The sequence below is a fragment of the Pteropus medius genome, unplaced genomic scaffold, assembly GCF_902729225.1.
Source record: "Pteropus medius unplaced genomic scaffold, Ma_sr-lr_union100, whole genome shotgun sequence".
Taxonomy (NCBI): domain Eukaryota; kingdom Metazoa; phylum Chordata; class Mammalia; order Chiroptera; family Pteropodidae; genus Pteropus; species Pteropus medius.
Window position 1 is genome coordinate 2,230,793 of NW_024344253.1, and position 19,356 is coordinate 2,250,148.

General features: G+C 33.7%; 1 protein-coding gene across 3 annotated transcripts in view; it reads right to left on the reverse strand.

The window, feature by feature from the left end:
- DPYD (dihydropyrimidine dehydrogenase) overlaps positions 1-19,356 on the reverse strand; it is a 701,368-nt gene that overhangs the window by 485,622 nt on the left and 196,390 nt on the right. For all 3 annotated transcript variants that reach the window (XM_039869542.1, XM_039869543.1, XM_039869544.1), the window contains one exon: positions 15,159-15,246. In XM_039869542.1, coding sequence (XP_039725476.1) covers positions 15,159-15,246 — 88 coding nt within the window. The remainder of the gene's footprint in view (positions 1-15,158; positions 15,247-19,356) is intronic.

The following is a 19,356-nucleotide window of genomic DNA, read 5'->3' on the forward strand; positions in this document are numbered from 1 at the left end:
CTAGACATATGACAAGAGTTTAAAAGTATACTTTAAAATGTGATCAGCTAATGATAAGGTTAAAGATATAAGAAAAGCATCTGATTATGGTATGGTCTTTATGAAAAACAAAAGAAAGGAAACTTAACCACGGAGAAATAAAATAGCAGTCAATTTTAAAACATGTTATTCCAGCACTGATAAATTTATCAGTGAAACATAAATGTTAAGGCTCAATAAACATAAAAAAGAGTGAAAACACAAAATAAAAACTTAAAGATCCAAGGATGCGATTTTCCAATTAAATATGATTCCACTAAACTAGATGTATTCACATAACCTTTGATTAACCCAAATATCAATATCTTCTTCAAATTTAATTTATGAATTAAGAGCTGAATGCACAATTTATCTCAGTAACACAAGCAAAGTGAGAATCTGTTAACTTTCTGCTCTGTAAGTTTGCATATGGGGGTGGGTGTGAGCAGAGCCTCTGATGTGAAATGTTCTTCCCATTTGCATACCAGGCGGCACTGCATGGTTAATCAGACGATCACATACATGTTTGAAGACAAATAAGTAAGTAAATAAAAAATAAATAAATAAATTGTTTTAAAAAATTTTTTCCTTAAATGTCCATAGTAAAGTTGCTTAATAATGCACTTTAAAGGGTTGTTATTTGAGTTCAGGGTATAAATCATGACTGCCATATTGCTTTTCTCATTTTCTCAATTCCTTATATAACTTAAATAATATTACCAAGTTATACGAGTTTAAGAAATTGAGAAAGAGTAATTTAACCAAACTAAGTTCTCCCCCATTAACTTCTATTTATTCAGTTAAGTAAATTTGTGTCACACGATAGAGCCTTGGGGAATTTAAAACAACATGATTTTGCTGGACACCCCTTAGATAATTCAAAGCCAGTGTCTGGAGAAAAATTGATTTAATATAAATTTCAATTGAATTGCTTCTAAAATACAGTCATTATTTAAAATACAGTATCTTAATGAAGTCTGCTCTTAAAAGTGATGGTCTTGCTATAGAACATACTGCTTTTAAACATTTAACATCAAAGAAGATATTTAAATGTCAGTGAAAACGAATAGTAGTCTACTGCTGGTAGCCAAAGATGGTATAGCCTAACCTGGATAAATAGGAAATAAGTGATCAATAAGAAGCAAATTAGCCTGTAAAGTTTCTCATTTTTATTCTTTGGGAAGATTACTTCTACAATATAAGCTAAAGCATACATAGCACTTTGCCTAGTTTACCCTAACCTGCATCAGCCTCTGCCATTTTCATATCATTTCTCGAGCCTCTCATTAATTCCTTTCCTTGTGTGTAATGAAGTCCTTTATTTTACCAACTTTTGTATACAGCATTTTGCAAAAGTGTAAGATAAGCATAGTTGTGTGATTTGTACTGTGCATAAAGCTATCTAGTAGTATGCCTCTTAGCTCTAATTGAAAATCGCTGATGTATTGTTCATAGGTATTCAATGTAGCAGTGAATTCCAGATTCAACTTCATTGAATTGGGATGGAGGGTGTACTGTTGTGTCCTCAATTCTTCTACGACAATATCTACTACCTCAGTGACTTCTAATTTTATTAATTATTCTAAAGTTTTTCTGCAACATTAACATTCTTCCTCTAGAAGACAACCCAAAACTATAACATAGGATGATGACTACATTTTAAAAAGCCCCATCATGATGCCCGTAGCATATGTTCAATAATAACCCCTTCCAAGTTCAAATGATAATTTTCACTCTTAAGAAAATGTAACTGGCAGCCACAAGCAGCAGTTCAAAGAAAACATTTTGGTTGGTCCAATAATTTTCCAACTTTCTTTTCAACTACTTTGTAAGAGTTAAGTAAGCCATTGGAAACAACTAACAAACATATACGGTGCTTGAACGATGAAAAAAGAACGAGTTTTTTTCTCCTTTAATTTAAGCAACTAGTGTAAGTGAAATATATTTTCATTCTTGATATATATATATAGAAATATAATAAAAATTCTTTCATTTCTCCATCAAAAGAAATCCAAAGAATTGAAAATTATTCAATATTTTTAAAATGTAATTTACATTCTTTTATAGAAAATATTTAATAAAAACAACATGGACTGTAGACTATTTTAAAATAATCTTGCTGAATAAATTACTTCCTTTTTTGACTGTAATATGGAAAAAATAAATATATTTTAATTAACTAAACAATTAATTAATTCCTAGATATTTACCAAAAATCTGCAATATTTCAAGAATTCTATCAGCAAAAAAAGCCACTTAAAAATATTTTCTTATATCACCATTTTCATCATACAATAGATATTAAAAACCCTCAAGCAAATGTTACCTTTACCAAAATGTTCAAAGAAAATACCTAATATTCAACAAAGCAATGTAATGCTTGATGTAATGATAAAGCATAAATGAAAGAATGACATTAACTATCACATTTAGAATTTGAAATTCATTACCTATGAGTGGGTAATCAAAACCATAAACATGTCTTTCGATTTCATCAAAAAAAGAAAAAAAAAGATATAAGATCCATGAACTTAAAAAGGCTAAATGGTCAAGTATAGTTCTAAATTTCTCAAGAAGTTATTACATTGTTCTTCATTTCTTCCTTTGTTTCTCTTTTCTTTTTATTCTTCCAATTATTTTACTTCCAAAGATGTTATCCACATTCTACATGTCACATAACATGCTGAAATTGTAATATATAAAGATTAAAAAGAACGAATCTCTACTAATAGCTTTTTAATATAGTATGCTTGACGTGAGGGAGTGGATATGTGCACACCACTAAAAATAATAAAGGAAAACTATATGCAGTCCTATAAATAACATAGAAAACATTTTCCTATGTATGAACACAGACTAAACATTTACCTCAACAGGATGACTATGAAAGCCTTATATAAAAAGTGGCATTTGAGATGAATATTGTAAGTATCAAGTTTACCAAGTGTAGACAGATTGAAAAATCTTCTCAGTAAAAAAAAGAGCATGAGCCAAAGTCTAATGGTGGGAGAGTACAGTTTACATTTTCTTTCTAAAATTTTTTATTAAAATATAGCTAGCATATAATATTGTATTAGTTTCAGGTATACACCATAGTTATTCAACATTTATACACCTAAACAAGTGATTGCCATGAGAAGTCCAGCAACACTCTGACACTGTACAACGCTATCACAATATCATTGACTATATTCTCTATATTATACACCACATTCCCGAGACTTGTTTTATAGAGGAAAATTTGAACATTTATTCCATTTTACTTCTTCCCCACTTCTTTGACTTTTTAATTACGGTTGACATTCAATATTATTTTATACTAGTTTCAGGTGCATAGCAAAATGGTTAGACATATAATTTATAGAGTGATTCTCCCTGACAAGTCTAGCACCCACCTGGAGCTAAGCATAGTTATTACCATATTATCAACTATATTCTCTATGCTTTATTTTACATCCCCATAACTATATGGTAACTACCAATTTGTACTTCTTAATCCCTTCACCGTTTTCACCGCCCCCCGCCAAAACCCCTATCCCACCTGGCAACCATCAGCTTGTTCCCTGCCTAGACGAGTCTGTTTATGTTTGTTTATTTTGTTCTTTAGGTTCCACATATAAATAAGATCATCTGGTATTTGTCTTTCTCTGTCTGACTTATTTCACTTAGTGTAATTAATATCTTCTAGGCCTACCTATGTTGTTGCAAATGGTAAGATATTCTTTTTTATGGCCGAGTAATATTCCATTGTATATATGTAGTACCTCTTCTTTATCCAATCAGTTATTGACGGGCACGTAGGTTGCATCTATATCTTGGCTATTGTAAATAGCACTGTAGTGAACATAGGAGTACATGTATCTTTTTGAGTTAGCATTTTGTATTTCTTTGGATAAATACCCAGAAGCGGAATTTCTGGGTCATATGGTAGTTCTATTTTTAATTTTTTAGTGGCTGCACTAATTTCCAATCCCAACAACAGTGTAGGAAGGTTCTCTTTTCTCCAAATCCTCACCAACACTAATTGTTTGTTGACTTATTGATGATAGCCATTCTGACAGATGTGAGGTGATAGTTCATTGTGGTTTTAATTTGCATTTTTCTGATGATTAGTGACATTGAACATCTTTTCATATGTCTATTGGCCATCTGTATGTCCTTGTTGAAGAAATGTCTATTTTGATTCTCTGCCCATTTTTTAATTGGATTATTTTGGGTTTGTTTTTTTTTTTTTTTTTGGTGTTAAGTTGCAAGAGTTCTTTATAAATTTTGGATATTAACCTCTTATCAGATGTATCGTTAGCAAATATCTTATCCCATTTGGTAGGTTGTCTTCCCAATTTGTTAATGGTTTTCTTTGCTGTGGAAAAACTTTTTAGTTTGATGTAGTCCCATTTGTTTATTTTTTCTTTTGTTTCTCTTACCCAAGGTGACATATCACAAAAAAATATTACGAAGAGCAATGTCAGAGAGTTTACTGTTTACATTTTCTCCTAGGAGTTTTAGTTTCAGGACTTACATTTAAGTCTAATCCATTTTTAGTTTATTCTTGTATATGGCATAAGGAGGTAGTCTAGTTACTTTTTTTTGCATGTATCTGTCCAGTTTTCCCAAAAGAATTTATTGAACAGACTGTCTTTATCTCATTGTATATTCTTGCCTTTTTTGTATTAGATTAACTGACCATACAAGCATGGATTTATTTCTGGGTTTTCTATTCTGTTCCATTGATCTATGTATCTGCATAAAAGCAGACACATAGATCAATGGAACAGAACAATACCATGCTGTTTTGATTACTATAGCCTTGTAGTATAGTTTGATATTAGGCAGTATAATACCTCCAAATTTGTTCTTTCTCGAGATTGCTATTCAGGGTCTTTTGTGGCTCCATATAAATTTTTAGATTATTTGCTATAGTTCTATGAAAAATGTGATTGCTATTTTGATAATATTGCATTGAATCTACAGATTGCAATGAGTAGTATGGACATTTTAATGAGGTAAATTTTTCCTATCCATGAGCATGGTATATGCTTCCATTTGTATCTTCTTCAATTTTTCTTCAAAGTCTCATGTTTTTCTGAATATAAGTCTTTTACCTCTTTGGTTAAATTTATTCCTAGGCATTTTATTTATTTATTTGTTTGATGAATTATAAATGAGACTGTTTTCTTAATTTCTCTTTCTGTAGTTCATTATTGGTGTATAGAAATACAACAAACTTCTGAATATTAATTTTGTATCCTGCTACTTTAGTAAATTCATTTACCAGTTTTAATAGCTTTTCAGTGTAATCTTTAGGGTTCTCTTTTTCTCTCTCTCTATATATATATTATCATGTCATCTGCAAATAATGCGTCCTTTCTAATTTAGATGCTTTTAATTTCTTTTCCTCGTATGATTGCTGTGGCTTGAACTTGCAATACTATGTTGTTTTTTTATCCATTCAGCTACTCTGTGTCTTTTGATTGGAACATTTAATCCAATTTACATTTAAGTGATTGTTGATAGGTACGTAGTTATTGTCATTTTATTATCAGATGTATGTTCTTTGGTTTGTTTGTTCATTTTCCCTTCTTCTTGAAGAAGTCCCTTTAACATTTCTTGTAATGCTAGTTTAGTGGTGATGAATTTCTTTAGCTTTTTCTTGCCTGGGAAGCTCTTTATCTGTCCTTCAATTTCAAATGGTAGCCTGGCTGAGTAGTCTTCACTGTAGGTCCTTGCTTTTTATCACTTTGAATACTTCCTGCCAATCCCTTCTGACCTGCAAAGTTGCTGTTGAGAAATCAGCTGACAGTCTTATGGGGGCTCACTTATAGGTAACTAACTGCCTTTCTCTGCTGCTTTTAAGATCCTTTGTCTTTAATCTTTGACATTTTAATTATGATGTGTCTTGAAGTTGGCCTCTTTGGTTTCATCTTATTTAAGACTCTGTGCTTCCTGGACTTGTATATCTATTTCCTTCACCAGGTCAGGGAAATTTTCAGTCATTATTTTTTAAATAAGTTCTTAATCCTTTGCTCTCTCTTTTCTCCTTTTGGTACCCCTATGATAAGAATGTTGTTTTGCTTGATGTTGTCCCAGAGGTCCCTTAAACTATTCTCATTAATTTTTTCTTTTTGCTGTTCTGATTGTGTTTTCTGCTATCTTGTCTTCTAAATCACTAATTCAGTCCTCCACTTCATCTATGTGCTGTTGATTCCTTTTAGTATATTCTTCATTTCAGCTTTTGTTGTCATCATTTCTGACTGGTTCTTGTTTATGATTTCTAGGTCCTTTTCTTATGCTTGCTATCTCTTTGTTGAAGTTCCTTAAGGATCCTTATAACCATTGTTTTGAACTCTGTATTTGATAGATTGCTTGTCTCCATTTTGTTTAGTTCTTTTTTTTTTTCTCCTGTTCTTTCATTCAAAACATGTTTACTTTCTCATTTTTGCTGTTTCTCTGTGTTTATTTCTATGTGTTAGGTAGATCTGCTACGTTTCCCAGTCTTGGCAGGGTGGCCTTATATAGTAGGTGTCCTATTTGGCCTAGTGTTACAGTCTCCCTGGTCACCTGAGCCAAATGATCCAGCTGTATCTCTGTGTGGGTTGTATGTGCCCTCTTGTTGTTAGTTGAGTCTTGATTGCTACTGGTACATCAGTGGGTGCGACTGACCCTCAGGCTTACTGGCTGTGAGGACAGGCCACAACCAGAGTGTACAAGGTACTGTGAGGAGGTACTGATGATGGATCACTCCAGTGGACTCAGGTGTCTGCTGAGAGCACCCTTTGGGTGTGCCACTTGTGGGGCTAATCAGATGGTGTTTTGTTATGGTTTGAAGCCGGCCATCAGGTGTGCTGGTTCTGGGGCCTCTTGGAAGGGGCTCCTGTGAAGGCAAAGGTCATCCACTTTCTGTGACTTGTCCAGGGCTATCTGGTAGAGACCACAAAGTTATCCAAAGTTGGTATCTGCCTGTGCTGAACCTGGAGGTGCGGGATATAGGCCATGCTGCAAATTGAGGCCAGCTATCACCAGTATCATGTTTGGGCAGCTCAGCAAAAAGCCCAGGGAGCCTCGAGGCTTGCCACCACCTGCCAGTATCCATAAGGCTCAGCTGCTAACAGAGGCTCAGGTAGTAGTACAAAAGTTGTGTGAGGCAGAGTCTCAGGAGTCACCTGCGTGGAGTGAGTGGTGTTCAATGGGTTAGTGAAGATCAGATCTGATGCCAATTCTGATCCTGAGGACACTCTACAAAAGGCCCAGAGCACACAGCGGCCAGCTGCTGCCTGCCTGGGGGGCGGGGTCCCAACTCCCAAAAGTTGTCCAAGAAACATTGCAATATAGGCCAACATCGGCTGCCTGCAGGCTGCCCAAACAGCCTCTGGAGTCCTATGAGATGGGTGGGCAGGGCCTCAGCGAGTCACTCAGATTTGGCATTAGTGTTGAGCCTGGGACTGCTTCACAAGTCTCCGAGCCTACCGAGGCCAGCCACTACCTGCCTGGGCCTCACAGACCCCTTAGAGCTGTCCAAGAAAGACTGCAGCATAGGTTGACAATAGCTGCCTCCCAGACACCCCAAATCCTCCTTGGTGCACAAGTTGGATGAAGCGAAGCCCCAGGGAGTCACCAGGGTGGAGTGAGCAGGGCTCACTAGGCCAAAGAAAATTCGGATTTGGTCTTGTGGGAGGAAAGGGCTCCACACAGGTAAGGTGGTGTCTGCCCTCTGGCTACACAGGAGGAGGTCTCAGTACAGGGACAATGGCAGCTATCCCTCTAGCCCTCACCCTGTAGCCACACAACTCATTCTCTCCCTGTATGTCTCTGGTATCTCCACAGGCATTGTCCCTCCACCAGAGCCCGGGGTGAGTGCCTGGGAGAGAAAGTCTGTGAGCTGGCTCTTTAAGAGGATGTCTGAGTTTCCAGCACCTTCCACCTCACCCAGGTGGATAGAATCCCTGCTGATTTTCATAGCCACATGTTATGGGGGCTCCTTTTGCTGGCATTGGTGCTCCAAGCTGGAGAACCCAGTGTGGAGCTGGGGTCCCTCATGGTTCAGGAGGGCCTCTGCAACTGAGATTTCCCTTCCAATTCTCTACTGCCATATGTGGGTGCGGAACCCATCCATTCTGTGTGTCTGCCCCTTCTACCTGTCTCAAGGTGGCTTCTTTATATCCTTAGTTATAGGACTTCTGTTCGTCTAGTCTTTGGAGGGTTCTCCAAGTTGACTTTTGTATATTTTAGTTGTGATTGTAATGTGGTCATGGGAGGAGATGAGCACAGTGTTTACTTAGTCATGGGAGGAGATGAGCACAGTGTTTACTTAGCCATCTTGACCAGAACTCTGAGTATAGGTTACTTTTGAGAAATGGCTAGATATCTGGTGGTCGAAGAGGCCTATACAGTAGTAGATTTAAGGTTAAAGTGGTAAATTTGGACAGCTATTATAGCCAGTTGAAAGCCATACTAAGAAAATTTGACTTATTCTGAATGCAGTGATAGCCACTAAAAATAATTGAGACATTTACAGTTTGTACGAGTGTTACCTCACATGAGAGTTTTTCATATTAAACTATCATATTATTAAGAGACGCATAGTGATTTGGGGTGACAGATTACCATTACAAGGACCAGGGTTACTCTTAATGATGTGATTAGCATTCTCCTACTATAACCAAACTATTTAGGAATCAATGTCAGCTTGGTGAACTTGGAATCAGAACAAGGAGATTTACAGGTCTTTACAATGGATTAACCTGTATCTTCATAATATGGGCTCAAAGAATCCAGGTCCTTTGATTCAGGTGCTTTTAAAGAGACAGTACCAGTATATATATGTATATATATATATACATATATATACATATATATATTCTTCCTATAATTGTACAGGTTAACAGTCCCTATTACCTGATTCTGAAGATTAAGATGTACTTTCTATAGATATGTTAATATGATCAAAGAATAATTGCCCTACATCTATTTTATCTCTTTCTGGGGGGGTTTGCTTGAGCTCATTAAGTGATGATTTAATGAACTCTCAGCTGGAATTCTACTTCCCTCACTTCTGATTTCTTGGAAGCTATCTCACAATTATAACTGAGTACTTATAAGTGACACTAGATTAGACAATATTACAAATTTTTAAAAAAGTGGATTGGCAAAATATTCTTGCCCTTTTTTAAATTAAAATTAAGTCAGGTTTATTATTTTAAAATAATCAATTCAGAATTGTGCATAATCCCTAAACAACTTCAGTTTTTACCTGTGGACAGAAGTAAAAAGGGTGGGCTAAAAAACTTATTGCATTTTCTTCTAAATAAATGTAAAGTATATCTGATTGTGTACAAATTAGAAACTCCTGATTAAGAAGTTAATTAAGAATAACTTTTATAGAGAGGAATTCTGACTCTAAGAAGGCACAAGAGATTTAACTAAAGGCCATACTGTAGCAAATTTAATACCACAATCTCTCAATGGATTTTTATAATTGTAATTATCTCTTCTTCAGCTATTATAATATTTGGGAATCATCACATTTCAAAAATAATCTTTTCTGATGGTAACTGAAAAAAAAAAACAATTGGTGGCAACACAAAGTGAGGTTAAATATAAAGACTAATTCTTGCAAAGTGTGAGGTACTGTGTTCAGGATCCTTCAGGTAGGCACCTCAGTGTAGTCAGGTGTCATGAGTTAACTTGTTGGCTCTGAGTAATTGTGTCTGTTAAGAGCTTTTTATACTGAAGTATGGATGCTTGCATTTTTCCTACCTTTTCTATAAAATTCTCTTATTCTTTGTTTGCCATTTACTAGTTTTCTTTGATCTTTCTTAATCTTAATTTTCTTATCCATAAAATAGAGTTAATTACTTCAAAGGCTACTTTAAGAGTTAATGGCATAGGTTATATTAAAAATCGAGAAAAAAAAGAATTGAGCATGGAATATTTTAGCTATTGCTGCTACTACTACTAATATCACCATCATTAATATCATTACTCCCACTTGTTTATTTTATCTGTAGTATAATATGAACCTTATAATAACATAACATCTATTTCCTCCCATATTTGGTCAGTGTTACAATACCCACCTCCCCCCAAATTGCAACATGTTTTAACATCCTATCAATGTATTTTGGTAAATACTCAAAACAATTGCATTAAAAATCAACAATTAAAAAATCCTCATAGAGTTCCTACTACATGCCAGGCACATGGCTAAGCGCTGAAGACCTATGAATAAGGCAGACAGAGTATTCAGCCTATAAGAGTCTAACTTCTAGCAGTGAAAACAAAGATGTAAACCAGTCAATTATAAAACATTCAGGGAAATAAGTGCTACATTACAAAGTCCAGTGTGGACATCTAGAAAAGGAACAAGAATATAATGGTTTGAGAATTGAGAGTAAGAGAACGGCTTCATTTATCCAGGCTAAAGAGTGAAGGTAGGGAGTTGATTATTACAAGAGAATTATCTTAAATAGAAAAAGAAAAGACATGGAAGTGAAGAATTTAAGTATGAAAATAATGACAGTTCCAGGCAACACCGTGTCCAAAAATTGAGATAAAAATTTGAGATGAAGTAAAACTGGACACAGTTCAAAATGGCTGAAACACACAATTTAATGGTTAAAGTGCCAGGAAACATAAGCTCTTGACCAAATCACAAAGAATCTTGCAAATCTTATTTTAAGGAGTTCTTCTTCTATACTGAAGAAAATAGGGAGCTATGGTGGTGGGGGAGGGGGGAGGAACTTAATGAGAGAATGCCATGACGAGATAAAATTTTATAAAGATTACTATTTCTATTGTGTGTATAACTATGGCCAGGGAGACTGGTTAGGAGGCTACAGCAGTGGTCCAGCAGCATTAAGGGAGGGGAATGGTGATAGTGATAAATGAATCTTCAAAAAATCTTTGGAGTAGACACAAGTAAAGCATGTGGTTGTGAGACAGTTAACTCTCTACATCTTTCCGCAGTTTCTGCTCCCTTTGTGTCTACTGTGGCTATAATAATAGATTTTACTGCCATTTCCCCTGTAATCCTTTCTTTCTCTTGAGTATTAAAACCAAACATACAGAAAAAAATATATATCTGTCAGAAGAATATAAAAAGTCTTGCCATTTATCTGAGGGTGTCTTAGTGTATGTTCTTTCTATTGCATGCTTGTTTTACCTTTTCAACACTGCCATGTTTTGTGGGAATACAAGAGGTAAACTACCAGAAAATCGACAATCAAGAAAGGGAAAGAAAACGGGCTCATATAAACTAAAAACTAAGAATTCAACTCTTCAGTCATCTAGAATGGTGGTTCTAGAATATAATCACATAAAGGATTTTAAAGAAAAAAGAAATACTATATTCAGACCCAGCCAACCCCTACCACTTCTCACTCCTCAAATTGTATGAATATTGCTTCGTTTGACTCTCTTATAATTCTCCTGACTGAAATTAAAATCAAGCTAAAGATTAAATCAGATTTATTTATATTTTTAATTTTAGCACAGTGCCTGTAACATTGCAGTCATTCAATACTTATTTAATTCACTCAACAGCTACTTAATGACAGGTGTTGGGCATGCTATGGGAAAGAGGCATTTAATATTTCGGGGTTTTTACACTGTACAGCACTGACTTTCTATTATTGACTATTAAGCCACATTTAAAAATATTTTTTCATATGCAGTGTGCATTTGCAAGCACACACACCAAAAAAACATACATACACAACTGAAACACATTTGTTGCAAAACACTCTAACCATGTGTAACACACTTTGAAATTTTCTATTATTTTATGTTCATTTTTGTAAAAAGAAAAAAAGAAGAAGAAAAATGATGGTTGTAATTCATTATATTGATTTCAATACAAACCGAAGGTATTTTTGAAGAAGTCTTTTTTTACAGTGGATGTTCTAACTCTATTTTTGAATATTGACAGTATATGTGCTTTAATTTAAATAAAAATACCAAAATTTTAGAGTCTTTAAAAAAAATCCCAATTGTTTCCAAACAACTCAATCTGTTTTGAATAAGACACAGAGTTTTATCTCACTTACCTTTACTTTACTTAAAGGAGATTCTCTCATGGGCAAAGAGATATAACTCTTTAAGTTTCACACTGATACACATACGATGAGATAATTTTTTTAATAGACTCTATTAGTATTAGGAAAAAAACTAAAAGTGAGCAATTTTTCACCAGTAACATCACACACAATATTAAAAATCAGAAACACAAGAACATCCGTAATAACCTTAATAAATCATACTTCATAAAAATAAAGTCACTTTTTTTTCTCTTAGACAAAATAACATAGCATGGATAGAATTTACAAATATAGAAGATCTATAATATTGTATTTTGAACTACAGAAAGAGAAAAATACTCCATTTTCTTTAGATAACTCACATAACCGATATGTAAGCACTAAGTTCAAAGAGAGTTTTCTTTGCCTAATAAAGTGCTTTACTGATCTCTCTCAATAAGGAATCCAAATACCAATATTGATGCAAACCTATAGCAGAGACTTTTCCTTCTTTTCTCTCTCTATATCTATCATCTTCTTTTTCTCTAGGAATAGAAGTTTAATGGGGCATATGTCCACCCAGCTAAAGGCTATATTTCCCAGTACCCTTTGCTACTAGGCATGTTTACATGATCAGGTTGTAGACAATGCAATAAAAACTGAAGTGATACGTGCAACTTCTTGGCCATAAACTTAAAAGAAAAGGAGTTCCCCTTCTTATTTCCCATTTTTGTTAGCAGCATGTGGACAAATGGCCACTTATAAATCGAAGATGAAAGTCAGGTATTAAGGAGGGTTCACACTGTTAGATGAGAGAGAATTAAATGCATATCCTGCTTAAGCCTCTATTGTTGTCCTTTCTTAAAGTACCCAAAGCGATATCCCAAGTAAAACGAAATTCCTATTCCAAAACTGACTTCTCCAAACTGAGTGGGTAAAGGAAGATAAAATAGTGTGCAAAGTTTAAATAGGATATAGAAGCATGGTTAATGAACAAAAGCATGAAAGGATGTGAGGCTGTCCCAGTGACAGGTAGTTATATGGTAACAGAAAGGTCATCAACTCCCACCTCAGCAATCAAGAGTGTCAAATAAACAATTCCTGGAGGATGAAGCTACTTGTCTTCTACAGATGGAAGCTTTTTTTTTTTAACAAGATGAAACTTTCCTGTATATATTAATTTAAAATTCTGAAATAGAACATAAATTCATTCTACACATCACTACACCAAAATGTCAAAAGATTCACTTCCCAGCATGACAATGCACAGCAACATAAATATGAAAGGACTCCCACTTTAAATGTTGTATTCATACCGTGGAGCAGAGTCAAATGGGGTATTGTGAATGAATGTAACATTATCACATAACATATGTAAGGGGACCTAATGGAATGAAATAAAAGGAAAAAAACTGAAACGTTATTGATTCTTACAGATGGAAGATATTGCTATGGGTAAAACTACTCAGAGTGACAAACCACTTAATTATTCCAAATTTTTGTTATAATTGGCCTCTTATTAAATTGATTTGGAGATATTTCGATGTATTGTTATTTATTTGGTCTCTATCTCTTCAGTAGAGAGATCTTTTGTAGACAACGTTCATAAAGATCCACAAAACTGCACTGGCATATACAATGCAATTAATGGAAATCATATCTTTTTTATACAACTGCTGTAGAAAACCACAACACTGATTTTCAAACAGCTATTTGAAAATGTCATCAATATTTTGGACCTGTTGCCTGATTAAATTTTCCATTTATTATTAGCTAAATATTTTTGAACAGGTGCTTGTTGAGAGTAATAGCAACTTGCTGAACCAGTACTAGTGAAATTAGTAGAGTATACTTGATAGATATTTGCCTTATTCACGTTAAATTCTCAACACGACTGTGAAGTTAAAAAGTAAAGCCAAAGATGCTATAATTATAGCCTCTAAAAATGAAACTTAGGGAAAATATAAGACACTTTCTCCTTCCTATTCTTGATCTACACAATGGTTATTGTACTTAAATGAAGATAATATAGAGAAATGGTGACAACAATGGCATTCAAGCTTCTGAGAGGAAGGTGGTTCAATACAGTCATTTAGAAGCTGGAAAATAGTGAAAATTTATTTTCCTCTCCATAATATTTGTCTGTATAATGGGAGTGATAGAAATAGTCTTAGACTCGGTAGCAGTTATCTAGAAAGGAATTATATGGCATCCTGATAAGAAAATTTAGTAGGCTAAGAAGTATTCCTGATTATTTCATTCTAGGAATGCTATAAAAAGGCACAGCTCCAAAACAAAGGTTATCCAGTGTGTGATCACTTAAGGAGATGGAACAGCTTTCATCTCTGTGTAGATTTATTACTTAGATATTCATATTTAAAGTGTGTGAACTGCAGAAGAGAAAGACAAACTAAAAGGATGAACTTCCTGTTTTTATACCATAATTGTCCATAGTACTATCATATAAAAGAATGAACACAAAGTTCATGAGACAAAGACTAAATTAAACCAATTATTCTCTCTGGTCTCTCAATGAATAATAAGTGAATGAAAAAATGTTAGAGAACTCAATACCCATGGATATTTAGGTAAAATATGGAACCATAAGACACATTAGGTGCTTTAGCAGCTATATATTGTCCATGCGACTTTCAGAACTATGATTATACATCTTTGAAATTCAGACGAATATGAGAAGTCTTCAGGAAATTTTGAAAAAAAAAATGAATAGAAGAAGACAAGCAAATTTTGTCCTTTATTAACAACTTAGCCAATTTGTTTTATCATAAAGAGAAAGCTACAGCATCTAAAAATCTCTAAGCCAAAATTCTGAGCTTCCATGGCATGACTTGAGAACACTTTACCTCTTAGAGATGTTCACTGGTGATGATGCAGTGGTGAGAGAATGGGAAGATAAAGATGGTCTCACTAAAGTCTATCTATAATGAAGGTGAGGCAGCACAACTAGTTATAAAATAGGTAATTTTCCTTTTCTACTTATTTCTGTCTGCTATTCTCTGAACAGATATAACTTCTACCATGGGCATATCTGAAGACAGCTATTCTGGATATTGTCAGGAAATTTAAAAGAATATTATATGGAAAAATATTTAAAAGTAAGCTACTCACCTATTCCAATGAAAGCAACTTTGTACCCTTCTTCTTTCAAAGTGCGAAGAGTCATTTCATTCACTGAAAGGCTTTTACCACAAATTATCTACATGAAACAACATTTGAATAATGATACTTTGGCATTTGATTAACAGAAGCTTAATCTTTAACATCAAAAAGAATGGAAACTCGATATACATAAAATTCTATACATATTTGGAACTATCTTTGTCTTTTAGTATAGAGGCTTACATATACAAAATAGTATATCAGTGGGACACTTACATGTTTTATTTCATGGCTAAATGCACTTTTATCTTTTAATAAAGTAGTGAAGAAAAGCTAATGTATTTAAAATCATGTCAGTAAACTTTCATAGCTTGCTTCAAGGCACTATGTAGGGGCACTTTAAGCAATAAAATGACAAATGAGACTCCATTTCTGCCTCAATGGTAGTCAAGATCTGCAAAAAAGATTACAAAAATAAATATAACATAAAACATAGTGTGAGTAGCACAGGTCTATGGGTATTTAGAAGAGGAAGAGATTCATTCTGGCTAAGGTCATAAGGATGAGAATAAAGGGAGGTAGTAGGATTTCACTAGGACCTTTTTAAAGAATGGATAGAATTTTGAAAGGGAACATTGCCCAGGGAAGAAGAATAAGGTCAGGAAGCAGAGGGGAGTCACTCCTACTAAAAGTCACAATATTTTGGTCAGTTCCCAGACATGACCTAATTTTCATATCTGGAATCTACTGACAGCAGAGGTGGCCAGGTCCCAGAAAGAAGTATCCTGCACCATCCAGGCAAATAATACTGTGATGAATACCCTAGTCCTTCTCCAGTGGGAACTATGGCTATTTACCCAGTTTACTGTGCACTGTGGAGGAGGGAATCACCACTCATTTCAAGGGCATTGGACACAGTTTCTTTATTGAAACTGACACCTGAAGATGTAACAGTGGGACTTACTGTGACGAGGGAAAAAATGAAGCCTGGCTCAAGTCTAGTTCACAGTGGGCCCACCGAGGTCACAGACCCAGTTACTGACTATTTTCCTAGTCTTCAACCACAATATCAAAATTGTTATACTTGTCAATTAAAGTAACGTCACATTAGGTCTCTCGTCTCACTGCTAAGAGCTACAACAGCTTTAATAATTGGGAAGGCCAAAACCTTCTGAAACCCTAGTTGAGAGTAAATCAAACACACTATTATATCCTGGGGATGGGTGGGATGAGGAGAGACGAGGGTGGGCCATGTCATATTTCTGTTTAATTCACCAATCTGGACCCTGCTGAGACCAGATGATTCCTGGAGAATAACTGTAAACTGCTTCAGGTTTGACCAAGAATAGCTCTGACCAAGGTGTGTTATTGCTATAGCAGATGAATAAGGCCACAGTTTCAATTCATGTGGCATACTTTTCCATCCTGCTTCCGAGGAAAGGGGATCTGAAACAGTTCACATTCACGGGCGAAAGATAACATTCATTTACAGTTTTGCCTCAGGAATATGTCAACTCTCTTTTGTCATAGTGCACATAACCTGAAATGATCTGGCCATCCTCGAAGAACATCACAGTGATTTAGTACATTGAAAACCATGCAGATTGGACAACATCCAATTGTTTGTGCTTTTGTTCCTTTTATTCCTCTGTATTTTCATATATGTAATATTTTTCTAACTTGATTTTCTTAAATGAGGATTATAGCATATATTATACATTTCTCTAATGGCTTTAGTGATATATGACTGAGTACTCAAAATTCTTAGCTAAATTCAGAATAAAATTCATTCAATGTTAGCATACGAGTTAGTACTATTCCAATATAAGATCTAAATATAATAAGCCCTGAGCCAAAGTTCCATGTAATATCCACTTTGGACTTGATGAAAACTTTCTTCATACATCTATAATATTTATTTATATGTATAATATTTATAATATAGGGTAAAAGTTAACATTTTTTGGAGTAGACCTCTTATTTCAAACTAACTATGTGATATCCATTATTAAAAAATACAAAAAATGATGTACATGCTTATCACATTTTTCTGACAGAATATTTGGCTAAATAGATAAAATATTTCCAGAATTTCTAAGATAGGAGATTAGATGGAAGAATTTTTTAAATAATATTTAACGTTCTTTAGAAAGAAGAAAATATTTTGTTGACTATTATTACACCTTTCTCTTCTTTCAGTAGAGATATGATATGATTTTATATTAGTTTTCCAATAACATTCTATGATAATAAAAATGCTTTTTTCAAATAACCATACCAAAAAACAAGATGATGAAGAGATCTCAGCTAGTATTTTTACTGAAATTATGAAGCAGAAGAAATGCCTAGCAATTACAAATTAAGTTTAATCAAAATAGAATTTTATCAAATGCTTTGAGAAATGGCGAATTTTGACATATTTAGAAAAAATGAAAGATCTTTATGTAGATTTACATTTCTAGTTTCAAAAAAATAAAGTCATTAAAAATATAGACTATGAAACAAAACTATTTATATCCATCTAAATTCTGAATTGTAAAACAAACAAAAAGCAGTTAACTAAAAGATTAGTAACATAGTCTGATACAAATATCACAAGAGATTTTATTGAAGTCCATGTAGGATTAAATATAAATTGCAGTGGCACTATTTACAATAGTCAAGATATGGAAGCAACCTAAATGCCCATCAACAGACAATTGGATAAAGAAGTTATGGTTCGTATATACAACGGAATATTACTTAGCCATTAAAAAAATGAAATCCTATCATTTTCAATGATAATGGACCATGGGGTGATTATGAAGCAAAATAAGACAGACAGAGAAAGATAAATACCATATGACTTCACTTGATATGCGAAATCTAAGGAACAGAAAGAACAAACGAATCGAAAACACCCACAAATATAGAGGATGATCCGGTGACAGCCAGAGGTGAGGAGGTTTGGTAGGGGCTGGAAGATAGTGGCGAAGGGTTAAAGAAGTACAAATTAGTAGTTGATAGATGGTCACGGGGATGGGGTGCACTGCTTGGGGAATGCAGACAGCAGTAAAGTAATGGCTACATGTAGAGCCAGAGGGAAGACAGAGTAATCGGGAGGATTGTTTCATAAACTACATACATGTCTAACCAATGTACTGTATACTTGAAATTAATAAAATGTACATAAATAAAATAAAATAAATAAAACCAATCACATATAAAAAATAAATTGCAGTGGTCTACATTGAAATTTTTATTATAAAATCAAGAGAGTTTATAAAAATATAACAGCTAAAAGGCTATTTCTTCTAAAGAATAATTTTATTATACTAGAAATGATCCTCAGATGTGAAATCCATTGAAAATATATTTGATAAATTAAAAATTGTATATCCTGCTAATAAGTAAAAAAATTGAATTCTACCACAAGAATAAAGAAGCAAACAAAAATATTTTCCTAAACAACTCTGTGTAAAAGGGGAAAATGAAACTATGAGAAAAATAACAATAATGCTAATAAAAAAACATGGATGCTGACAAGGATTTATTCAGAAAGAAATTAATAACTTTAAATGGTTTCATTATTCTACCTAGAAAAATAAAAATTAATTACGTAGCTCGAGAGGTTAAAAATAAAATAAGTATATATATAGAGAGAGAGAAAGAATTAATAAAGATAAAGTCAGCAGATAGTGAATGAGGAAATATAAAACTCTGGGACCTGGTTCTTTTAAAAGTACATTAACGAATAGAAGCCACTACCTAGTCTTATTAAGAAGAAAAGTTAAGAAAACACGATGTATAAATTTAAAAACACAAAAGCAAAAATAATCACAAGTACAGATTAGATATTTTTATTGTACACTGGAATAACATGTTTAAATCTATGCTAATTAAAAAGTTTCAATGAAAAAGAATATATATACATATATGTACATATATATACACATATATACATATATATGTATATATATGTAGGACAATTTAACATGAGAATAAAATAGGTGAAAAGGTTGATAACTATATAGAAAAAGAAAAGGTCAAAGTTGTTTCTCTCATAAAAAGGTTTTGAAGTTAGAAAGATAAAATTTTCAAATATGGCAAGAAAGGTAAGTTTCAAGACAATATTCTTATCCATAATAAAATAATTAAATCCTGGGAAGTTTATTTTTATAAGACTCACATAATTCTATTACCCAAAGTAACAAAGATAAATAAAAAT